The sequence below is a fragment of the Microtus ochrogaster genome, chromosome 7 (assembly GCF_000317375.1).
Source record: "Microtus ochrogaster isolate Prairie Vole_2 chromosome 7, MicOch1.0, whole genome shotgun sequence".
In the NCBI taxonomy this organism is placed as follows: Eukaryota; Metazoa; Chordata; class Mammalia; order Rodentia; family Cricetidae; genus Microtus; species Microtus ochrogaster.
In genome coordinates this window covers 12,471,098-12,496,888 of record NC_022014.1, presented here as the reverse complement: position 1 = coordinate 12,496,888, position 25,791 = coordinate 12,471,098, and the positions used below count along the sequence as shown (strand labels likewise).

The 25,791-nt window shown below is 39.2% G+C and overlaps 1 protein-coding gene across 2 annotated transcripts in view; it reads left to right on the top strand.

Moving 5' to 3' along the window:
• Positions 1-24,917, top strand: part of Gspt1 (G1 to S phase transition 1) — a 38,142-nt gene extending 13,225 nt beyond the window's left edge. Inside the window, exons 4-15 of one of the 2 annotated variants that reach the window (XM_005349322.3) lie at positions 336-563; positions 1,970-2,003; positions 6,353-6,430; positions 7,759-7,939; positions 9,462-9,616; positions 9,777-9,917; positions 12,632-12,725; positions 14,080-14,160; positions 16,553-16,726; positions 17,829-17,918; positions 18,514-18,682; positions 20,159-24,917. In XM_005349322.3, the coding sequence (XP_005349379.1) occupies positions 336-563; positions 1,970-2,003; positions 6,353-6,430; positions 7,759-7,939; positions 9,462-9,616; positions 9,777-9,917; positions 12,632-12,725; positions 14,080-14,160; positions 16,553-16,726; positions 17,829-17,918; positions 18,514-18,682; positions 20,159-20,211 (1,478 nt within the window). In that variant the 3' untranslated portion in view covers positions 20,212-24,917. The remainder of the gene's footprint in view (positions 1-335; positions 564-1,969; positions 2,004-6,352; positions 6,431-7,758; positions 7,940-9,461; positions 9,617-9,776; positions 9,918-12,631; positions 12,726-14,079; positions 14,161-16,552; positions 16,727-17,828; positions 17,919-18,513; positions 18,683-20,158) is intronic. The other variant, XM_005349323.3, reaches the window with a different exon arrangement.
• The last annotated feature ends 874 nt before the right edge of the window (positions 24,918-25,791 follow it).

Genomic DNA, 25,791 nt, shown 5'->3' with positions numbered 1-25,791 from the left:
CCTGCCTCTGCCTCCCGAGTGCTGGGATTAAAGGCATGCGCCACCACCGCCCGGCTGTCAGGGCATCTTGATACTGGAATAAGTGGGGTTGGGCTTTTTTGTTAACTTGTAGTCTGTCCTTAGGAAATGACACCATGCTAGTATAGCTGTGTGTTATGGTATAGGCTCCAGCTCTCTGCTGTCAGGAATGAGGCCAGCTTGAAAATCCATCCATCTCTGTCTGTGTCATGGGTGTCAGGAGAGGGGCCTAAGCAACTTATATTTGCCACTTTAAAGACTGTTTAAAATGCAGGCAGGTATTGTTCATGACATTGAGTTAAAATACTTTTCTTCAGTAGAAAATGGAGAGACAGAAATGTCTGCAGAAGAATCATGGGAGCACAAAGAAGAAATAATTGAAGCAGAGCCAGGGGGTGGCTCCTCAGGAGATGGAAGGCCACCAGAGGAAAATGCCCAAGAAATGATGGAGGAGGAAGAAGAAATACCAAAACCTAAGTCTGTGGTGGCACCACCAGGTGCTCCTAAGAAAGAACATGTAAACGTAGTGTTCATTGGGCATGTTGGTAAGTTTCCTTCATAGAGCATAAACACTGACAGGCGTTATTGGAAAGAGACAGCGTGTGGAACATCTTTTGTTTAGCTACTTGGAGATGTTGAGTGAAACTGGGTCAAAATATTGAAATACCTAAAGTGTTCTGTATACATGCACACACTGAGAGTTGACTGCAGGGTCACATGTAAAGTGCTTTCTTCGTTTGTTTGTAGGCTAGGTTTCTCTGTGTAGCCCTGATCTGGAACTTGCTCTTTAGACCAGGCTGGCTTCAAACTCAGAGATCCACCTTCTTTTTCTGACTCATGAGTGCTGGGAATAAAAACATGTACCACCACTGCCCAGCTGTTTTTATGTTTTTTTAACTTGCTTCAGCTGACCAAAAAAAAAAAAAAAAAAAAGTGCCAGTGTTTTGTTCTTGAAGTTTGGGCAGATGAACTGTTTTGTAGTGCCATAGAAGCTGGAGGAAAATGAGCTTCATTGTGTGTGATGGATAATTAGTCTGCAGACCATTGGTGATGGTTTGCTATATTGTGATACTTAATTAGTATCCAAGAAATGTGCATGTTTTGTTCTTTTTAGTTGAAATGTTCCTTTTAATGGGATTAACATTGTTACTACTCATCTTAATTTTGTATGAAATAAGAAATTAGTAATTTAGAGTAACTTCTGGGTATTTGCCAAGTAACTGGGTTAGCCAAACAAGACCTTGCTTAATTATATGATTTCTGACTTTTCAGATTGTGAGAAAAAAATAGTAAATTCTGTGTTTACCCTCCACCTTGAGACAGGGCCTCACTATGTAGTAATCCAGACTGTCCTCCAGCCCTTGTTCTGTTCTTCCTGCCTCAGCCTCCTGATTTCTAGGATTGCAGATGGATCCCACCATGCTTGACCTGTCTCTCTTTTGCTATATCATACTCCCTTTAGAGAAGAATAACTTTGAAATTTGTAGAGAAATGCCTATCCTGTTTCCTAAAGTCAGGGATGCCTTTAATCCCAACATTCAGTAGGCAGAGGCAGGCTGATCTCTGAGTTTGAGGCCACCTTGGTCTACAGATAGTTCCAGGACAGCTAGAGCTACACAGAGAATCTTCGTCATAGGTAGGTAGGTAGGTAGGTAGGCAGGCAGGCAGGCAGGCAGGCAGGCAGGCAGGCAGGCAAGGAGACAGACAGACAGACAGACAGATAGATATTTCTTCAGGGAAGTATTTCTCAGTCGTTATTGCCCTATGAAGATCTTAGCCTCATTCATTGTACATGGGAGAAGGTCCCTAGAATTTAATCCTGAAATTTCTATTACAGTTCAGTTGTTTTTGCAAGACTTGATTATACATGCAAAAAATTCCCTCCAGTTATATTTGTGTATATATCAGTTGTTTTTAACCTATGTTCCCATATTTTTGTTCTTCCTTTTAGATGCAGGCAAGTCAACCATTGGAGGACAAATAATGTAAGTCTCTTTTATTTAATGGTAGAGTTAATCTGATTGGATAAATTTCAGGCATTGTAAGTGTTCATGTTGCCATTCAAGGGAGATAAAAACTGGTCACCACCTCAAGTTAGAAACTTTAATAATAAATTATCTGTACAGAAGGTAGCAGTTAAGTAATTTTTGTTTTAGTGTGATCATCAGTTTTTAATCACTGTCAAACTCTTATGACGCCCTGTTTCTAAAACCCATCTTTAAGAAACAAAACATGTTATATGTGTGTGCTTGTGTGCATGGTGGTGGTGATTTTTGTACTTGAATAGCTGGGATTAAAGGTGTGAACCACTCCTACCTGATTGCTATGACTTTTTAAATAATTTTTATGTGCATTGGTGTTTTTACCTGCGTGTATGTCTGTGTAAGGGCGTTAGATTCCCTGGAACTGTAGTTAAAAACAATGTTGTGAGCTGCCATGTGGGTGCTGGGAATTAAACGCAGGTCCTCTGCAAGAGCAGCTAGTGCTCTTAACCTCCAGGTCTTGTCTCCAATTCTACAAGACCACCACCCCCCTTTTTTTCTCTATTTTTTTGCAAGACATGTTGTTGCATACCTTTAATTACAGCATTTTGGGGGCAGGTGGATCTCTGAGTTCAAAGCCAGACTTGTCTATATATAACATTCTTGGCTAGCCAGAGTGACATAATGAGACCTCATCTGGAAAGCAACAACAAATTTTTGAAGGTGTTGTTTTTGTCTTATATGCATATATGCATGTGCAACTATGCATGCAGGTAGCTGGGGAGGCCAGAAGAGGTTGCTGAATCCCTTTGGGATAAAATTACAGGTGGTTTTGAGTTGTCTAATGTGGATGCTGGGAGTAGAACTGCGTCCTCTGCAAGAGTAGCAACTGCTCTTAACTGCTGAGCCATTTCTCCAGGCCTTATTAAAATTTTATGAAAAATAATATAGTACCCAAGATTACAGAAAGTCTTAATTGGCTTTGAATATACAGATAATCCCTGGCACTAACGAGAAACCATACTTTGAACTTTGATCTTTTCCTGGGTGGTCTGCTCCTCCTCTGTGTTGTGGACAGTGACTGTGATAGCTCCCAGTCACGGATCACCAAGCTAAACAGTGTACTCCTGCCAGTGTCAGCTGAATAGTGTGTGTGTCCTTTGTGTCTGAACATGAGACATTCGGCACATTAATTTTTTTTTTTTTTTTTAGAGATTTATTTATTAAGTATACAACATTCTGCCTCCATGTATGCCCACACATCAGAAGAGGGTGCCAGATCTCATTACAGATGGTTGCTGGGAATTGAACTCAGGACCTCTGGAAGAGCAGTCAGTGCTCTTAACCACTGAGCCATCTCTCCAGCCCTCAGCACATTAATATTAAGTGGACTTTGTGTCACTTGATTTTGCCCAACAGTGAGCTAATATAAGTGTTCTGAGTCTGTTTAAGGGAAGTTAAGCTAAGCAATAATGTTAGGTAGTTTAGGTGTTTTATTTAGTTTTTATTTTTGAGGAAACAGGGTAGCCTTAAACTCAAGTATGTAGTCTAGAATGACCCAGAATTCCTGATCCTTCCACTCTACCTCCGAAATACCCCAATAAAATTATTTTGGTTTTGGAGGGGAGGGTCTCACTGTGTCGCCCTGGCTGGCCTTGAATTTATCCTCCTGCCTCTTCCTCCAAAATGTAGGGGTTAAGCACCACCATGCCTGGCTATAAGGCATTTTTGACTGGTGATGGAGTAAAAGAGAACCATGGCAAGTCAAAGTATATTAATGAAAGCTGACTTTCTCTTTCGTTGAATATGTTTTTTATTTTATATGTATTAGTGTTTATGTAATATTTATGTGCACCATGTACATGCCTCATGTCCACAGAGGCCAGAAGAGGGAGTCATGTCAGCTGGGTTATGGTGGTGCACGTCTGGTCTATAGAGTGTGTTGCAGGACAGCCAGGGCTGTTACAGAGAGAAACCCTGTCCTGAAAAACAAAAAAAAGAAGTCATCACCTGGAACTAGTTACAGATGGTTGTGAGCCGCTGTGTGGGTGCCTGGAAATGAACCTGGGTCCTCTGCCAGAACAACAAGCATTCTTAACCACTCAGCCATCTCTGGTCCCTGGCTTCCTGTTTTCATTTGCCCCTCGTGTTGGTGTTGCTACCCAGGGTCTGTGAGCACTGAAGAAGAGCTCTGCCGTTGAGCTACATTCCCAAACCAAAAGTTTGCTTTTGACTCACAAATGGACTGGTTTTTTGCTCCTGAAATTTATGTGGATTGAATCAAAGGCAAGTAGTCTGGCCATCATTCCACAACTTTTCTTTTTCTTTTTTTTAATCAAATAGGGGAGGAGGTGGTGTGAGAGTGTGTGGAATCAAAGCCCCATCCCGCTCATTCCAATGTTACCTACATAATCACCTACAGTATGATATTCTTAACAATCTGAGTGTAAAAAACAAGTGAAAAGGCCACTTTAACTATAGCCTATGCATGTGTGTTGGTCTACATATGTGCTTACATACATGCAAAGATCCAAGATTCGTGTTAGCTTATTCATTGAGCCAGGATCTCAGTCACACTTAGGATTCTCTGATTTGGCTAATCTCTGGGATTCTGTCACTGTGCAGCTGAACTAACAGAAAGGGCAGACCCGCCTCCCTCACTTGAACTCCAAGTCTCAGGTTTGTGTGACCAGTGCTATCACTAGTGAGCCATCACTCCATCCCCAATTTTTACCATTTTATACAAGCTACCTACTTGAAAAGATACTGACCTCTGTTAATGTGTTCTGCTATTAACAACTTTTTAAAAGTGTGTTGGGGAAGCACATACATGGCATGTTGTTTATGTAGGACAAAAGAATTTCTCATTCTTCACCTCCCTTCTTGTTTGTTGGTTGTTGTCTATGTTAGACTAGCTGTCCTTCTACTCCCCCCCCCCCCCCCCCCCCCCCCCCCCCACCCCGTTTCATGCTCCCTATAAAGGAACGAGGATTACAGACATGTGTGCTGCTATGTCTGGGTTCTAGGGATCCAAACTAAGGTTGTTAAGATTTATGCAGGATTTGGATTTTTTTCTTGTTGTTGTTGTTGTTTGGGTTTTGTTTGTTTTTGTGTTTTTGTTTTTGGCTTTTTGAGACAGGGTTTCTCTGTGTATTTGGAGCCTGTTCTGGAACTCATTCTGTAGCCCAGGCTGGCCTCCAACTCACAGAGATCCGCCTGCCTCTGGTTTCGTTTTGTGTTTTTTTTTTTGGTTTTTTTGAGACAGGGTTTCTCTGTGGTTTTGGAGCCTGTCCTGGAACTAGCTCTTGTAGACCAGGCTGGTCTCGAACTCACAGAGATCCGCCTGCCTCTGCCTCCCGAGTGCTGGAATTAAAGGCGTGCGCCACCACCGCCCGGCTAATTATTTGTATTTGTGTGCATATATTTGTGTACCTAGATGTATTGTGCATATGCATGTATCTGAGCAGGCTAGAAGAGGGTATTAGATCTCCTGGAATTATAATTGCAGGTAGATGTGGGCTACCATGTGTGTGCTGGGAACCAAACCTGGGTCCTCTGCAAGAACAGCAATTGCGCTTAACCACTGAACCATCTCTCCAGGCCCCCTTCCCTTTTTAAAAATGTATGTGTATGGGTGTGTCCCCAGGATACCAGAAAAGACTGTTGGCTCCCCTGGAGTTGGAGATGCAGGTGATTGTGAGCTGACTCGTGTGAATGCTGAGCACTGAACTCAGGTCCTCCTGAAGAAAAGAGCCCCCTCTGGCCCTTGGCCTTAGTAATTTAAAGAATGTGAACTGGTTATTTCATATAGTATTCTGTAGTTCAGTCAGGACTGATACTTTCTTGTATTAAGAATATCACAGAAGACAACTAGCTATATTTTGTACTGTAGGGATCATGATGTTAACTCTTTACTTACGCAATATATTTTACAAAGTATTGATATAAGCTGAGTTTGCCTTGGTAGGGTGTTGACAGTCAGTGTTTTTACCATGAAGTACTTTTGTTTTCATCTAATAATTTGAAATGATACAGATATCGTTTTATATTTAAATTAGCTCTACAAATGGTACATTTACTTTAAAAGAGTTGGAGTTTTTTGCTAGTGAGATGACTCAGTGGGCAAAGGTCACCAAATCTGGACTCATTCCCTGGAACCCACATGGTGGAAGAGGAAGACTTCAAACTAAGAGTGCTGCAAACTGTCCTGGTTCCACATAAATAAGTGAATGTAGTTTCTTTTTTTAAATAGCAGTTTTTGTGTAGCTCAGGTTCCCTGCAGGCGCTTCCGTAGTGTCCTCACTGTGCTGAGCAGCTAAAGTGTGTACTTCTTTGTCTTTAACCCTTCACAGGTATTTGACTGGAATGGTCGACAAAAGGACACTTGAGAAATACGAACGAGAAGCTAAAGAAAAAAACAGAGAAACTTGGTATAGTAAACTTTTATGATACTAGAAACTCGGATCACCTGCCTCTGTTTCCCAAGTGCTTGGATTGAAGGGGTGTGCCAGCATGCCAGGCAAATGGGAAAAGTCCTAATTAGTATTAGACTCAAAAAGATTACAAGCTATTACTATGCATGTTTTGAAATAATTTATGTAGAATTATATAATTCTCACATAATGAAATAATATCAGAATTTTTCTTCATTTCTTTTTTTTTTTGTTATTTTGAGACAAAATTTCTCTGTGTAGCTCTGGCTGTCCTGGAACTCACTCTACACCAGACTAGCATCAAACTCAAAACTCCCAAATGCTGAAATTAGAGGTGTGCACCACAACCGGTGCATATCAGTAGAAGGAAGAATTATTTGGGCTTATAGTTCCAGAGGAATTAGAATCTATCATGGCTGGGAGGCATGGCAACAGGCAGTCATGATGGCTGGAGCAAGCAAGCTGAGAGCAAACCTGAAGTGCAAGCCTGCCTTCGGTGACTTACCTCTTCCGACAAAACCACACCTTCTATAACTCCCTAAACCTTACTGGCCAGATAGCCCATGCCCAAGACTTTGGGGATATTTCATTCAAAACACAGCATTAATATTATGACTTGTCTTTGTTTTTTCTTTTCTCTGTCACCTCTTCTTTCTTAGAGGATTTTTGGGGTTTTTTGGTTTTTTTTTTCTTTTCTTTTTTTTTTTATAAGGTGATTCAGCCAATGGGCTCTCTACAGTCTGGCGTTCCTTTGCCTCCTCTGTTGCCGAAAGGATGGCCCTTATATATTTTTTTTTAATATTTATTTATTATGTATACAATATTCTGTTTTGCATGTATGCCTACAGGCTAGAAGAGGGCACCAGACCTCATTACAGATGTTTGTGAGCCACCATGCTGGGATGAACTCAGGACCTTTGGAAGAGCAGGCAATGCTCTTAATCGCTGAGCCATCTCTCCAGCCCTCTTAGAGGATTTTTGATATGTAGCTCAGGATAGTCTCAAATATTCACTGTCCTCCTGCCTCTCTCTTCCTGACACTAGAATTACAGATGTGCAATATCATACCCAGCATTTAAGTAATCTTGCTCCCTATGTTGTCAGTTTAGTGTTATGAATGTTTGCTTATAGACTAGCTGACTATGTATAAGCTCTGTTTGAATAGTAACAATACATATTTAATTTTCCTGTTTTTATTTTACTAGTCTTCCTTATGACACAGATGAGTAGTGGATATGAAACTGGGTGTCACATTTTATTACATGCTTATTAGTAGAAGAACATAATGATAATCATGATTTATTTTTTTTTTAAAATTCTTCCAGGTACTTGTCTTGGGCCTTAGACACAAACCAGGAAGAACGAGACAAGGGGAAAACAGTAGAAGTAGGCCGTGCCTATTTTGAAACTGAAAAGAAGCATTTTACAATTCTAGATGCTCCTGGCCATAAGAGTTTTGTCCCAAATATGATTGGTGGTGCCTCTCAAGCTGACTTGGCTGTACTGGTAAGAAAGACATTTCCATTCTGGGCTTTTTTTGAGGGTAGGCTCTGGTCATATTTATTATAGTAAATAGCCCACGTGTATCTTCTCTTTTCCCATTAATAAGGCTTGAACCCATGGTGTTTGCATATTGCTGTACAAGTACTCTACCACTGATTTGTGATACAGGGTCTTACCATGTAACTCTTAACTGGCCTGGAATTCAATATGTAGGCCAGGTGGGCCTCAAACTCAGAGATGTACTTGCCTCTGATTTACGGTGTGCTCCACAATCCGACTTCAGTGTTCTGATCCACCCTCATAAAGTTGTAGTCATTATAACACTATACATAATCGTAATAGTCATTTTTGTCACTCTTGTTTTCCCAGAACACATTATAATAATTTACTTGAAAAAAAAAAACTCCATAAAGGCTGGGCGGTGATGGCATACACCTTTGGTCCCAGCACTCAGGAAGCAGAGGCAAGTGAATTTCTGTTTGAGGACAGCTTGGTTTACAAGAGCTAGTTCCAAGACAGGCTCCAAAGCTACAGAGAAACCTTGTTTCGGGGAATGGGGGAGATTAAATATTTTCTCATTGCTATTATCTGTGTGTTTAAATTTAGTGGGTTTTTTTTTTTTTATGCTAAGCCCACAAAGATTAAAATTAATGTTGTTTCTCCTTTCCCCTTCCTTCTTGCTAGGTAGTACATACTGTCCTCAAACTTAGTGTCCTCTCTTCTCAGACTCTTAAATGCTAGAATTACAAGTATGCATCAGCATATATTCATTTTGGTTGTAGTATTAAGAGATTAAACCCCATGGGGGCTACAGAGATGGCTCAGTGACTAAGAGGACATACTGTTGTTGCAGAGAAGCCGAGGTGATTTTCAGCATCCATATCGGGTGGCTCACAATTGCCTGTAACTCAAGCTCCAAGAGTATCTGATGCTTCTGGCCTTAGCAGGCACCTACACACACACACACACACAGAGAGAGATTGAGATTGAACTTGGAGCCCTGAAATTGCTAAACACATATTTTTTCACATCTTTAACCTAAAAAGAACATACTTGAACTGTTTGAGCTATATGCACATATCCTAGATTTAGGGAAGTTGAAGGGGTTAGTAAAAACCACTATGTTTGTTTTGTTACTTGCCATAGCACATGGAAATAGCTATTCCAACGAGCCATACCTGCTCAACTCCAAACTCTTAAGTCTTGAAGCCATTTGGACACATGCCTCATTTCCTTGGAAAGCTTTCTTTTAGTGATTTCAGGTTTTTTGTTTTGTTTTTCGAAACAGGGTTTCTCTGTTTAACAGCTCTAGTTGTCCTGGAACTCACTCTACAGACTAGGCTGTCCTTGAACTCACAAGAGATCCACCTGCCTCTCCCTCTCAAGTGCTGGGATTGAAGCCATCCACCGCCACCTAGCTGGAAAGCGTTCTTAAAGAAGCTAAAAGTATACATGTTTTGCTGCTAGATTTGATGTGGGAGGAACCTGAATGTTTAAGAATAAATTACTGAATTTCTTGGAATAGGTAATCTCAGCCAGGAAAGGAGAGTTTGAAACTGGATTTGAAAAAGGAGGACAGACAAGAGAACATGCAATGTTGGCAAAGACAGCAGGTGTCAAACACTTAATTGTGCTTATTAATAAGATGGATGATCCAACAGTAAACTGGAGCAACGAGAGGTAAGCTTACATGCTTTAGTGACTTTTTACAGACATGTTGGTGAAGAAATGGATGTTTTTGTTATTGTTTGCATTGTTTCTTCCGGTTTTTCTAAGCTTTAATTTGTTTACTGATGAAACTACTACTCAGCATAATTGTGTTATTTCTAAATATTCTTAGATATGAAGAATGTAAAGAAAAACTAGTACCGTTTTTGAAAAAAGTTGGCTTCAATCCCAAAAAGGACATTCATTTTATGCCCTGCTCAGGACTGACGGGAGCAAATCTGAAAGAGCAATCAGATTTCTGTCCTTGGTACATGTGAGTAACCTTTTACTACTTTTTCTAAAAGGAGATGGGCATATCTAAAAGAAATTGAAATATATTTTGGCTGTAGTCTTGCTTTTAAAAAATACCAGGACCTTTGCCTTTTAAAACATTTATATGTTTTTTTTTTATGTGTGTGTCTGTTGTATGCTTATGTGGGTAATGTGCAGGCTCGTGTGTGGTGTATGCTATATGTGTAATATGAAGATGTTCTTTGCCCATGTTTACATGTGGACAGGCCAGAGGTTGCAACCAGGTGTTTTCAAGAGTTTTTCGTCGAACCTGAAATTACCTGATTTGGTTCGGGCCCTGGGACCAGCCTGTCTCCTCCCCAGTGCTGGATTACAGACGCATGCCACCACCTGGCTGTTGTGTCCATTGGTCCTGGTGCTCGCATAGCAGGCAGTCTACCCACTGAGCCGTCTCCCTGGCCCTATTTATTTTTTTGTTTTGTTGTTGTTGTTGTTTTGGGATTTTTTGAGTCATCTGAGTTCTTCTTCTTATTATTATTTTGTTTGTTTTTTGAGACAGAGTTTCTCTGTGTAGCCCTAGCTATCCTGGAACTCACTTTAGACCAGTCCCATCTTTTAACTCCTAGAGAGATCTTCCTGCCTCTGCCTTCTGCGTGCTGGGATTAAAGACGTGGGCCACCACTGCCAGGCTTTCGTATGAGTTCTTTATGGGGTCTTTGGCCTATAACTTAAGCCAATAGGTTTCTTGCCTTATAAGCATGAGGACCCTGAGTTCAATTTCCCAGTGCCAATCACTCAAACACAGAAAACCCCAACAGATTTCTTACGTACAAGTCCCTTACTAGGTAATTAGTCAACATGTACTTTTCCCATTCCATATTTAGGTCATTCTTGCCTTCCCCTTCTTTCATCCCTAGTTGTTTGTGTTGGGTAGAATCCAGAGGCCTGCCCCACTGAGCATGTTCTGCATCACTGACCTGTCCTCGGCCCTCCATTGCTGTTTTTCACTGTGGGAGTGTAGGTGCACATGTGCTACAGTCGCTAGGTGGAGGGCAGAAGACAGCTGTTAAGGTTGCTCCTCACCCTCTTTTCTGCTCTTCACCCTACTCCTGCTGGCCCATGATCTTCCATGTGACTCCTGTCTCTGCTTCCCATCTTCTCCTAGCAGTCCTAGAATTACAGATGTGAGTCACCAAATCTGTTTTGTAAAACATAGCTAGTGAGATGGCACAGCAGCACATTATGGTGCCTGCTGCCAAGACTTGGTGACGTGGTTCACTCCCTGAAACCCACGTGATAGGAAGAGCGAGCAAACGTCTGCAAGTCCTCTGAAACATCAGCTGGTCCCAGGTTACAGAGATTTAGCTCTACAGAAGAGGGTGAGACCAGTTTAGTTTCTAGGTAACGAAGTGTTAAGATTTTAGGTTTTCAGGGCTGGAGATGGCTCATCAGTTAAGAGCACTCGAAATTGATTCCTAGCACCTACATGATTGCTTATACTTCAATTCCAGGGTCTCTGACGCTCTCTTCTCACCTCCTGATAGATAGTAGGCATGCACACATAGACAAAGCAATACACATAAGAAAAAATAAATCTAAATTTAAAAGAAACTTTTTTCCTTTTATATTTAGTTTTCAGTTCTTTTTTTTTTTTTGCATAAGGTGTATGGTATTTAGCTAGGTATATTTGCTTTGGTGTGGGCATTCCATTATTCTGGTACAATTTCTGTGTTGTATTATCATCTTCATTAGAAATCAGGTGGCCATAAATGGTGTTTGCTTGTTTTTCCCTCAGTTCTCTTGTGTTCAACTGTTTATCTTAAGACTGCACAGTCTTGCTTGTAGAACTTTGAAACTGGCCAGAAAAACTTTGGTTTTCTTTCTTTTTTTGGCTGTTGTGAATCTCTTCCACACAAATGGTTCAAATCAGTTTATAATTACTGCAAAACAAGCAGCCTTGCTAGGCAGTGTTGCCTTATGGAATCCTGATCTGATAAGGATTAAACTTCACAGTCCATAAATTAGGAAATAGAGTCGGGCTTTGTGGTGCATGCCTATAATCCCAGCACTTGAGAACTGTGGCAAGAGGGTTGATTTTGAGGCAAGTCAGGAAGATATAGCAAAATCCTATGTCCCTCATCCTTGTGTAGGTAAGAGTATAATGCAGGCTGTCACAAGTCACTTTTTCCTAGACTTAGCATAAATTCATGGGGAAGCTAGGCCAGCATGGCTCAGTAGGTTAAGCTGCTGGCTACCAAGCCTGATGACTTGAGGTCTTTCTCCAGAGCTCAGATCACTAAAGGCGAGAACTGACGCCTGCAAACTGTCCTCTGACTTCTGTGTGCACATACTCATACATAAAAACAAACACAATAAGTCAGTTAATAAACATGCAGCATGTTTGTAGTTTTTCATTTTGTTGTGTTCTGTTTTGAGACAAGAATCTCATTTAGTCTGGAACTTAATAACCTCTTGTCTGAACCTCCCAAGTGCTGGGATTACAGGGTTGTATCACCATATCTGGCCTAGGGAGCTTTTAAAAGTAAGGTATTTTGTTTTATTTTGGTTTTCTGAGGTGTTAAGTTTCATAAAGTGAACATATATAAATGAAAAAATGTGCATTAGAAAAATAAAATGTTATATATAACCATTTATTATTTAAATTACAACACTATAACTTAGATTTTTAAAAATTATTATGTTAACTTTCTTTAATAAATATTGTTCTATTCTCAGTGGCTTACCATTTATTCCATATCTGGATAATTTGCCAAACTTCAATAGATCAGTTGATGGACCAATCAGGCTGCCAATTGTCGATAAGTACAAGGTACCTCAAATATTAAAGTTACTGGATTTCAGGGGAGTTGAAATCATTGTGTTTTGTTGTAAGTTAGAAAAAAAATCTTAATAATGTTTATTAGCTTTTAAGTGTTTGCTTATAGAAGGCCATGATTTACTCAAACTTTTTACATTAAAAGTTGTAGCTATTGATAAGTAGCCTTGCACGAACAGTACACTAAATTATAATAGTACCAGTACCTGAGGGCTTATGTTGTCGGTATGCACTTTGTTGGGTGTGGTGGTGCATGCTTTTATTCTCTAATCTCAGCACTTGGGAGGCGGAGACAGATGGATCTTTTTAACTCAGGGCCAGCCTGGTCTACATAGCAAATTCCAGGTTAGCCAGGGCTACATAATGAAACCCTGTCTCAAATAACAACTCCACATCTCAGATCCCACAAAAAAATCGACTTCATTGATTTCAATTGAATTTCCAACTTTGTTTTTTAGGTAATTTGTTTTGCAATACAGGGCCTTGAACTTAGGGCCTTGTGCACACCAGGCAAGCTGTCTGCCACTGAGCTACATCCCAAGCCCTCAACTTAATCTTTTTTTTTTTTAAATATTTATTATGTATACAATATTTTGTCTGTATGCCTTCAGGCCAGAAGAGAGCACCAGACCTCATTATAGATGGTTGTGAGCCACCATGTGGTTGTGGGGAATTGAACTCAGGACCTTTGGAAGAGCAGGCAATGCTCTTAACCTCTGAGCCATCTCTCCAACCTCAACTTAATCTTTAAACTCTGACAGTAACAATTCATGTAATGTTTTACCTACTTTTAAGCCTTTTGTCCCTCAATTAGCTCCACTCTAAAGCTTACAAACAAATAAGTTTCTAAATTTATACAAACAGTTCGATCTCCCAACATAAAAATTATATGCTTTTTTCTGTATGAAGCTTTCTTTTGCACGTTAGCCATTCCTTGTTATCAATATAATTGTACTAAGGCCTAAGATACAAATTATTATGGAGTATTTATTACCTCCTTTATGTTTAAGAATAATCATAGGGGCTGGCGAGATGGCTCAATGGTGAGAGCATTGACTGCTCTTCCAAATGACATGGCTTCCCTTCCCAGCACCCACATGGCAGCTCACAACTGTTACTCCAGGATCCAACACCCTCACACAGGCATACATGCAGGCAAGACACCAATGCTCATTAAATAAAAACAAATAACTTATATAAAAAGAAAAAAGGTTATACTTTCAAAAATGAATAATCATAAGCATTCGATCAGTTATCAGCTAAAGACTTTCCTTGGTAGATTTCACCTGCTATAATCAGGAATAAAAGTCTGAATGTTTTTTAATTATTTTATTCTAAATTTGATTAGGATATGGGGACTGTGGTCCTGGGAAAGCTGGAATCTGGATCTATCTGTAAAGGCCAGCAGCTCGTGATGATGCCCAACAAGGTGAGAGTTCAGTGCGTCAGAAACATTTCAGTCAAATTTTATACATAGTAATTATTTTGTTAATGCTCAGTGTGAAATAGAAGAACAGATTTGTTTTTGTATTCAGTGACAATTGAAGCACGTTAGAACTAGAAGGAGCAACAGGAAAGTTTGAAACTATCAATCTGTCCCATTCATTATCAATGTGGGCAAATAACATAAGAGATTTAGAGTGGCTGAGTAACTGCTTAAAGGCTGACAGGACCGGTTATCAAGAGAGCCATGGAAGAAAACTCAGGTTCAGTTCTGGTGTGTCTCTGTGTCTGCGTTGTTTCAATGCCACAAAATAATATGTCCAAGACTATATTTGCAGGGAAATCTTTTGGGGTTTTGTTTGTTTTGTTGTTGTTAAACATGCTCATCCCCAAGATAAGGACCTTGACCTTGGCCAATCAGGCATTTCTTCATCACTGAGCCAAATACCCAGCTCCCCAAGGTCATTCATACTAGGTAATTTATGGGTTTGAGAACAGTTTGAAGAACTTAAAAAAAAACTAACTTGGTTGTGGTGGTACTCGCCTTTAATCCCCATGCTTGTGAGGCAGGGTGGGTCTATGTGTTCGCGGCCAGCCACAAAGGGAGTTCTAGAACAGCCAGGATACACAAAGAAACTGTCTTGAAAAAAACAATTAAAAAAAAAAAATTAAGGTCTGGCCGTGTGGCTCAGTGGGTAAAAGGCTCGGCCCTTGCTTCCTAAGAACCCTTGTTAAGGAGAAAGGAGAGAAACTACAAAGTTGTCCTCTGCCCTTCTCCATATGTGCTCCATGGCGCTCACCACACATGCGCACACACCACAATGATAAACAAACAAAAATCTTTGCTTATTAGTTTAAAGTAGAGTCGATGATTTCTACTTGGAGGTATTATAAAAGAAAAGATAACTCCGTCAATGACATTTAGGACATTAGCAGTTCGGCTGTGCTGACCATCGCAGCACATGACTGTCTGGTTCCTCTCTCATGAGGAAATCTTTCACTCATTAAACAATGTGCTTTTCAAAAGACATTTGCTTGTTTTATTTTGTATATTAATGTTTGGCCTGCATCTGTGCAGCGTGTACACCTGGTGCCCAAGGCAGCCAGCAGAGAACATTGGGTCTGCTGTAACTGGCGTTATGTACAGACAGTTGTGAGCCTTGGTTGGTGCTGGGAATTGTTCATGGGGCCTTTGTAAGAGCAGCAAGTGCCCTTAACAATCTTTCCAGTCCCAACAATATGCTTTCAAAATTCACTTGTTAAAATAACTGAGAAACATATCCTTATTTCAGGATTGGCCTGCTGTGGGAAATAAGTTTTTAAAAGTTTTTAATTATAAAATTTACCTGAAATGAAATCGAGTATTAAGTTTGGTATTTGTCTAAGTCTCCTGTGGCTGTGATTAAATACCCTGAGAAAAGCAAATCAAGGGAGGGGCTGGGGAGATTGAGTCAAGCAGCTCAAAGTGACCTCTAATTCCAGCTCCAGGGGATCCTGTGCCCTCTTCTGGCCTCCACAGACATTGCATGCACAACATTCTAAACACAGAGATAAGCATACACCTGTACATAAATAAAAGTAACTTTTTTCTTTTTAAAGCAAATCAAGGGGGTGGGAGAGATGGTGCAGCAGTTGAGAGCACTTGTTGATTTTGTAGAGGATCTGTATTTAGTGTCTAAACACCCACACCGTGCTTCCCGACAAACATAATTCCAGTTCCAGGAGATCTGATGCTGTCACTTCTAAACCTTTGAGGGCACCAGTCGGGCACATACAGAACATACATAAAATGTTTGTTTGTTTGTTTGTTTGTTTGTTTGTTTGTTCGAGAGAGAAGCAACTCAAGGCAATAAGGTTTTGTTTTAGCTCTTAGGCAGGAGAGTCAAGGCTACAAAAGTTTTACGCAGCTGGTCACCATGATCTACAATCAGGAAAAGGGATAAGTCACTAGTGTCAGCTCCCATTCTCCATTCTATACTGTAGGCCCCCAGTTCAGGGAGTGGTCCCAGCCAGAAACAGTAAAGATGGTTCTTCCCCACATGAGTTAACTATGGTGATTGTATACAAGCATAATCCCTCCCTGTTGTGTCCGGGCATTGGCCTCTCAGTGATTCCAGATCACTAACAATTACAGTGTTGTCGTTTTGAAAATGAGGTTTGTTCTGGATTCTATTTAGAAGTTATTAAAATGTGATATTAAAAAATAATAAGTTATGACAGTTGCAACTAATCTCTGAGATTGAGCCCCTTTTCTTTCCCTCTCAATTTTTATTTTGGCATGTGAATTTGTAGCTTCTTAACAAATGAACATTGAGGTGATTTTATGTCCATAATTCAGCTCATGTATCAGAAAGCCTCCAACTTTGTTTCTTTTTAAGCACAATGTGGAAGTTCTTGGAATACTTTCTGATGATGTAGAAACAGATTCTGTAGCTCCAGGTGAAAACCTCAAAATCAGACTGAAAGGGATTGAAGAAGAGGAGATTCTTCCAGGATTCATCCTTTGTGATCTTAATAATCTCTGTCATTCTGGACGTACATTTGATGCCCAGGTAAATAAGTTACTGCCATCATCTTCGTGGTTGATAGAACCTAAGTGGTTAGAATTTCAGTGCCTTTTGTCCTATTTGTGACATTCCACATAACTAGTATCAGAGGAACTGAAACAGTCAAACTCATTTGTACATCGCAACCATATTATCTTGAAATTTCAAGATGCTATAAAGAATTTATTAGATGGCATTTTTTTTTGTGAATTCCATTTATTCTTTGGTTTATAGATAAAGTTACAGTATTATTGACTTTGTAAAGGCAGACAGTGATACTTCATCAATAATGTTTAGTTTGGAATGTCCTTGATTGTGACTGCAGCATAGTTGTTTGCTACTCCGGGACGGTATGTTTTCAGACTTGGGCCAAACGGACATTTAATCTGACCTTCTTATGAGAGTGACAGCAAACCACTGTTACCATCACAAAACTCTTGGAGTACTATTAAACTGGGCCTGGAGCACAGTGGTTAAGAGTTCTTGCTGCTGTCACAGAGTACATGGGTTCAGTTCCAAGTACCGGCAGGTTACAATGCCTGTAACTCCAGTTCCAAGGGATCCAGAACCCTTGTCTGCCCTCTTCAAGCAGCAAGCATCTGTGCACATGGTAAACAGACAGATATCCAGGCAAACACTCATACACATAAATAAATGTTAACCCTTCTCCTGAAAAGTATGACTAAGGTTTTTATTGTTTTGTTTTAGTTTTCGGTTTTTTTTTTGTTTTTTTTTTTTTAATGCCAAGTATATTTACTTGTTTACTAACTGGCCTTGGTTATTGGATAAGAAAAACGGATACACTGTGAAGTTCAAGTCTGGGTAATTTGTGGGAGGTAATTTGTTACATTAGTTCCATGGGTAGTATATACTGAAGGCTTCTCAGAGCCCACCTGTTGAACTGAGATAAACCAGCCACTTCCCAATTTCTGTACAGTGGAATGTTTGAGGGTGAGCCTTGGTTGGGCAACTTGAGCTATCCTGTCAACAAAAGAAAAAGGTATAACACATATTAAAAGTTAGTGATTCCTGTTGCTTCTTGGGATATCATACCTTTAGAACATTGATGATAAATTGTGGGGTTTTGTTTGTGTTTCTGACTTGACAGATAGTGATCATAGAGCACAAGTCCATCATCTGCCCAGGGTACAATGCGGTGCTGCATATTCATACCTGTATCGAGGAGGTCGAGATAACAGTGAGTTTGGGTTTTCAGGGTAGCTGGCTTGTTTAATTTTTCAGAATATTGTATCTTGATCATTTCTGATACAGGTACATACGTACTTTTTCTGTGGTGGGGAGGATGGGTGTGTCATGCTACATGGGTAGAGGTTAGGGACAACTTTCTGGAGTTAGTCTCTAATTTAGTTTACTTCTGCTTTGAGAATTAGACTCAGGTCAAGAGACTTATCTGGCAAGTACCTCTGCCTGAAAAGCTATCTTGCTACCTTTCTTGTTTGTTTGGTTTTTGAGACAGTTTTGCTGTGTAACAGCTCTGGCTGTCCAGAAACTCATAGACCAGGCTGGCCTCAAACTCAGAGATGCCTCTGCCTCCGCCTCCCGAGTGCTACGATTAAAGACATGCACCACCACTGCCTGGCTTGTTTTTGTTGTTTTAAGACAGGGTCTCAGTACTAGCTTAGGCTGGCTTATCACTCATGATCCTACCTTGGCTTCTCAAGTATTAGGATTACAGGTATTTAATACCTTGCCCAAGTTACATTTTATTCTTAGAGTTACTTATATTTAACATTTAAATTTTTTTTCTTATCCTTTTTTTTTTAATTGACTAGGCCTTAATCTGCTTGGTAGATAAAAAATCAGGAGAAAAAAGTAAGACTCGACCTCGTTTTGTGAAACAAGATCAAGTATGCATCGCGCGTTTGAGGACAGCAGGGACCATCTGTCTGGAGACCTTTAAAGACTTCCCTCAGATGGGACGCTTTACCTTACGAGATGAGGGTAAGAGGTTTTCAGTGTCTCTTGATGTTAGACTTTAGTAGATAGCATGGTCTGAGCACTGTCCATATTATAGCAGATTAAAAAAAATCCAGATTTCTGTTCCATAATAGTCATATATGATAAGTATACTGAGTTGAATATATTAAACAACAAATGGAATTACCATATAGTACCAGTAATGTTGTATGTAGGCTTAATTTTAATATACTAGTGCACTCAGAAAAAATTGAATTTACTAAGACATTTTTATAATGAAGACTTGTATAATAAATAAGGGTTATATGACGATCTTTTGTTACTTTAATATGTAATTCATATCCCCTTTCTCCCTCCCTTTGGTTGATACATAATGACTGTAGTTCTCGTTTAACAGTCTCAAAATCCTTGTATAAAAACAAAATTGTGTTTTGTAATTTTTTTTTTTAAGATGAGGTCTCTTATAGTCTACTGGGAATCAAAGACAACACTTCTGACATTTGAGGCCGCACTCTATCGGCCGAACTGTGTGTTGTTTGAGACTGGGTCTCATAGTGGAGCCTAGGTTGGCCTCCAACTCATTGTAGTCCTTGGCCTCCTGAGTGCTGGGATTACAAATGTGAATTCCCATGTCTGGCAACTAGAAAACTATATAAAACTTTGTGGTTCAACAGAAATACAGATAACTGTTTAACATGGTAGTGTCCGATATTGTTACGCCATGGTAGAGAAAACAGTGTAAAAACTGTTGATTTTTTTTTTTTTTTTTTTAACCTTTTTCCCCAAAGCTTGACTGGGTCATGGTTTCACTTTAAAGACCTTATCCACCAAATTTGTTGATAATGACATTTGTTATACTTAATAGTTTAGCAGGATTTTTTTTTTTTTTGAGGTGTCATTTCTATGGAAAGCCCAGCCAGCCTTGAACTCAAGAACCCAAGTGCTAGGACTACAGCCATTTGTGCTGTGTACCCACCTCGAAATAATTTTAGTTGGCCTTAGAACCTGATGGAGTGTGGATAGAAGAAAGAAATTAAGGAAGATAACGTAGCTTTTAGGTTTCCGAGACCAGTGGGTTCATACTTATACTTACATCCCCTTCAGCTCACAGGCACGCTCTTGGAAGAGTCTTTTCTGTGAATTGTACGCTTAGAGACAGGTTTAGCTTTTTAGTAGCTATATAGATACATGTGAGGCATTTTGTTTTGTTTCATTAGCAGATTTTAAGTTTAGCCATGTTGTTGGATGACTGTACTTCATTAATTTTTATCATTAAACGGTATTCTGTTGTATGGATGCCACTTCCCAGTCGGACTCATTTGAAATTACCTAACCAGATATCCTGGTTTGGGTGAGTAAAGCTATTAAGTCAGGAATTTGCACAATGACAAAATTTTCTTTAGGTTAGAGAAGCTTAGTACATTCCATAAACTCACTGAAAGTACTGAAAGGTATATTTTTTGTTTTTGTTTTGTTTTTTTTTCAAAATTTCATTTCTAGGTAAGACCATTGCAATTGGAAAAGTTCTGAAACTGGTTCCAGAGAAAGACTAAGCATTTTCCTGATGACCCTGCACAATACTGTGAGGAATATTGACTGCAAAAGCCTATTCACACCGCCTTCTCTTATTTTCTGCCCATTGACAAACCTCTCCCCATATTTTGCAAAGAAAATTCACAGCAAAAGTCCACATTATGTCAGCTTTCTCATATTGAGAGCTCTGCTATGCCACTGTTGAATTTTCCCCAAGATTTTGCCCCCTTTCAAACTTTGCTTCCTTGGACAGATTTGGCAATAGCTTTGTAAGTGATGTGGACATAATTGCCTACAATAATGAAAACCTACAGGAATTTTTATTTTTCATTTTCCCCTTAGGCATAGTTAGTCTTTTCCCCCCCCAGGCAGATCATTCTGAGTGTGCGAGTGTGTGTGCACATGTTAAAAAGACAACTACCATGTTAATAAAATATTCAATTTGAAACCCTTTTCGGTATTTGAATTGCTTTGGAATACTGTTTTTTTATCTCAATGTAACATTGTTGAATTAGCTTTTTAACTGCCAAGTAATTGAATACATTTTATTACTTGGATTTTTCTAAACTCTCCCTACCCACTCACTTTAAATGGGGCATTTACAAACACTGTTCAAGTTTGTATTAAAGGAAAGAATTTGTTGTTTGATTCCTTATTTTGATGGTTAATGCATACATAAACATCTTTATGCAGCGGCAGCACTACTTTACTAACAATTTATATTTAATATGATTTCTTAAACACAGTAAGTTGTTTGGAAGCAAACAGCATGACTGTCATCTTTAAGAGCACAAGCTTAATGAAACTTCACCCTAGAGACAATTCCATTAGCTTGTTACATTAATGGAATTTGTAGTAAAGAAAGCATGTTGAGACTGGCAAACGCCCTTTAGTTTTTCTGCAAGCTGCATGCATCTAGTATGAAACCCTATCAGTTACACATGCCAGTACCACAAGTTACTTTGCAGTAACTAAAGGGTCGAAGAGCCTTGCTTCTTCATGCCAATTCTCAATCCATTGATGAAATGAACGTAGTCATCACATACTTCCCACACTAAAATGAACGGTAACAAATAGAATTAAGCACAGGATAGGTTTTAGCTCAATTATTGTGAGTTTTCTTAAATATAAGCTGTAATTTGCTAACCTTGCCATGGATGAACCACAGTGCAGCATTCTGTGGTGGTTTTAGTTCAGAGGGTAACTTTCTACACCAGCTGTCATGGCTGCAGTTTTTCGTGAGACTAAGTGGGACATAGAAGAGACAGTTTCTGGGCTTGCCAGGGTCTCCATGTTGAATGTTTGCTTCCATTTATGAGATTTGGCCTCTTTTACATTGTGATTCCTAAGAGACTTTTTAACTGTATGTTTATTGGTATGGCCCATTTCTGTAATCTTGCTCCACAGAAAAGAAAAGCCTAGCCAACTGTATTTCCAGTTAGAAAACAAAACACAAAAGTGTTTTTTAAACACTGAAATGCCAACTGCAGAGATAAATGAGTTGCTTTCTTCTGGACAGGACCAAGGTAGAGCCCTCCAGCTTTGAACTACACATATGGCTATTAAATTGCATAAAATTTAAATTTTATAATGTTTGCAAATATCTGGGCTTTTATTTTTCTGTGACATTCGGGAGCTCTAAAGAGAACAAAATGGTTTTTTTTATATTTCCATGCTAATAAAAATTAGCAAATGCTTGAGTCTTAATGAATCTTTAGAAACTTTGAGTTACTTACTGAAATTATTTCCAAAGACTTCCCTTTTGAAATTGAACATTTTTAAAAACAAGTTATGTCTGCTATTAAAACACACTGTTAAGAACGTTATATGCACGTTGCCAAGATTCTTAAGAAATGACTTGGACAGCACTTGTGAAAGGCCTACCTCTACAAGACAGCATAAGTACAAAGGTGATCATAAAAAAATTACTGGAATTACATCACATCAACAGAATTAATCAACATTACATTTTAGGGACTTTGAAGTTTGAGAGAAGTATCTCTATTTAGACTTGAGGAATATATCAGATTGTCATTTGAATAAGGAGATTGATGTCTGAAGTACTCTTGGGATGTGTGCAGATGTTTGATTTCTAAAGAGCAATACAGTTGTGTGCTATCATTCTGTCTTTGGCAAATGTAATAAGCTTTTTATATGTTGACAATGCAAAATAGGATAACTATAACATTCTGGATATTAAAAACCTTCCTTTTTTCAGCTATATTTAACATAGGCATGTAGCATCATCATATGGTTTGCCCCATTTTACATTAATGATCATCATATCACTTTTATGCTAGGTTATTTAAGTGAATACACAGAATTTTAAGTAATGGCATTTAAGATGACCTTAACTGTCATCTTTTTCTGTGGAAGAGGAAATACAGCATTTTTTGTTTATACATAATTTGCTATCCAACAGGGAAAAAAATCTCTAGTAAATCTAAACGACAAGAATTTTGACTAAGTGTATTACTGTCTGAAAATCAGTCACAAAGTAACTGTAAATGATTAAACACATTTTGCTCCTTGTTTTTTAATGAGAAATCTTGAAGTACATAATTACATGTGAAAACTTTGTAAACTGAAGTACAAGCTATTTACTGTAACAAGGTAATTAATTCATGTCTGCTTTTTATGAAAACCACTAGATCTACTTTAAAGTGTGGGACTTTGAAAATTACTTGGTTAACAATTCCTGTCATTAGTTGAAGTGCTCCAAATATTTTGGCTTATACTTGGAACCAGATGCAGTTTTATAACTTAAGAATCCAGGATGAACATGGGGGGAGGGTCAGCTATCCTCCCTTGGCGCTATCCTCCCTTGGCCGTCTCCAGGAACACTAGTGATCACTTCATGATCGTGGATGGCTGTTACACATGACAGCACTCTAGCACCTTTGCTCACTGGCTGCTGCTCCAGGAATGATGGCTTCATTGCTTTGGGTAGAGATTTAGGTAGTCAGGGACAAAGTGTAGCTTTCAGTGTTAGAAACTTCCAACCTTTAAACCATTTGTTACAATTCCAGTTACAGTACTATAGCTCCGACTGTAGAATGAGTGTTATATTCATTGTTGGCCTACCTTATTAGAATAAGCTGCAATTAATCCTCTCACAGATCTATATATAAAGTAGATAGTAGTTAATTGGACTTGGGAGATTAACTCCAAATACTGTATTTATTTCTTAAACTAATTTTTCAGTGATTCTAACAGAGGCCATCTAATTATTCATGATCTTGTTTCTTTAGAAATCTTGCCACAGCAGTAACTTGGTAAATACATACAATTACATATGCATAATTCATGACTTTATAGGTTTAAATTTAGCAATTGATTAGATTTCATAGTATGTGGATAGAAAGTGTTATTTTCCAGTAGTAATTCAGTCAATTGCATTTGAACCAATTTATTGCTAGAATTCAGATGAGTAGGTTTGATACTTGATGGTTTTGGTTCTGGGATATTCTTAATTTTTAGAATCCTAGAACTTAGTGAGTCTTCCCTTCAATAAATATACTTCTCACATACCTCTAATCCAATGCTTCCTTGAAACAGTAATATGCTAAACATGTTGTTTACTAAGGATTATTATGAAGGCATGGAGGTAATAGGGGTAGAGATTTCAAACTTGCTTTCTGGTGCAAGGGAAAAAAGTAAATAGGCACTAAGCCTGATTAGGCAGAAAACACGGATTTCCACAGCAGCCCCAGAACAGTATTGCTTCTTTCTGCCTTGTCATACATGCCACTGTGCCCTTCAAATCTTGACCTGGAAACCTCAGGTTTGTGGACTGCACAGGCAGATGGCATTTTGTGCTTCTGAGGCTCCCCTCTGCTAGGCACGTTAGCTTAGTGCTTCAGATGTCAGCCTGAGTCCTTGCTACCTCCTTTCCTGCCGCCCGGGAAAGAGTGTCTGCTGGAGCTGGAGCTCCGGCCCTGCTCAGGTGATGGTCTTCGCCTCCATCTCTTCCACATTAGGTGAAACAGGTCTGAGCCTGCAAGTCTGCATTTAAAGGGACATGTTGGGCTCTCGGAAATGCATACAATTCTTAACTAGTTTCTTCAGCTTGTTTGAAGGGAAATGTGGATCTCTCAGGCCAGGGTTTACTGGCTAATGTTTGTTGAACTGGTTAACACCTAGAGCCCATTTTAAAAGAAAACAAGTTTGAGAACTGGCCAGGGTTGATGGGTTTTTAGCCTAATTCCAAAGCATGAATGAGTGTTCTAGGTAGGAAAGAAACCCTTTTCTTATGATTTGTAGCTACCTACTGTGCCTGACTTGGTGCCTGTGTGAGGATTACACCCTTAGTCTGCTCTTGCAATTATTCAAATGACGTTTAAAAATTTTGTTATGTAACAATAAAAATTGTCATCTTCCTTTTGATGTGTTTGTCTGTCTGTTTATAATCACCTGTGCTGTACTCTGTGCTCCTTTCTCTAAAATTTTTTTGTATCAAGTATTGGAAATATCTAACAGACTTACTGAATGGACCTAATAGGCTGTTATTTCAGAATTTAAGAACATGTTTGTTTGGTGTGTGAGGCTTTTATATGGTTAAATGACAACGTTACAGAACAAAAACAGCCCTCCAGGAAGGGTTATAATAAATAACATCACATTGTGTGGTTTTATGTGAACAATAGAATTGGAGAAACATGGATGATTATTCTGTCCAAGCTATGAATCCTAAAAATTCATGATTTTTAATAAACATCAAGAGACCAAATGGCATGTGCACTTCTTTATTGTGCAAGGGTGAGTAATTTAGCAAAACTAGTATACACAGTAGTTAACTGAATGACAGTGATATACACATCTTCAGCGAGGGAAGGCTGAGACAGGGGCTTAAAACTATGGTGATCTCCCAGTTTCTGCTTCCTAATTGGTGAGATTACAGGTGTGTTCCACCACGCTCTAGTTCATTTCCTTTGATGAGAGGCAGTGAGTTCCTGCTTCAGCATCCTTACGTGAAAGGTCAGAACGTTGGTCTTGTGTTAAACTAGTCTTAGCTTAAATGGAATTTGCAAGCAGGAATGTGGTAGAGCAGGGGCCAGAGAGACTACTCACCAATTAGGAACAAAGAACTTTTTTTTTAAGACTTATTTATTATGTATAGTTTTCCCTGCATGTGTGCTGCAGGCCAGAAGAGGGCACCAGATCTCATTACAGATGGTTGTGAGTCACCATATGGTTGCTGGGAATTGAACTCAGGACCTCTGGAAGAACAGTCAGTGCTCTTAACCTCTGAGCCCACAAAGAACTCTTGACGGTAGGATTTATAAAAAAAAAAACAAGCACATAACCAGGTGTAGACTGATGAGGTTTGTTTTTTTTTTTTTTTAATGTGTGTATGGGAGTTTTGCCTGCATATGTATGTGTGTGCCTAGTACTCACTGAGAGAGCATTGAGCCTTCTGAAACTGGTTAGAGAATGAACATACAGGTGCTGGGAATTTAACCTGGGTCCTCTGAAAGAGCAAGGAATGCTCTTAGCTGCTGAGCCCCTCTCCAGGCCTGTGGTTTGTTTTGTTTTTAAACATTTCCAAGAATGGAAGGAAGAACCTTTGGTTTGTTAAACATCTTACAAGCATTTCTGAG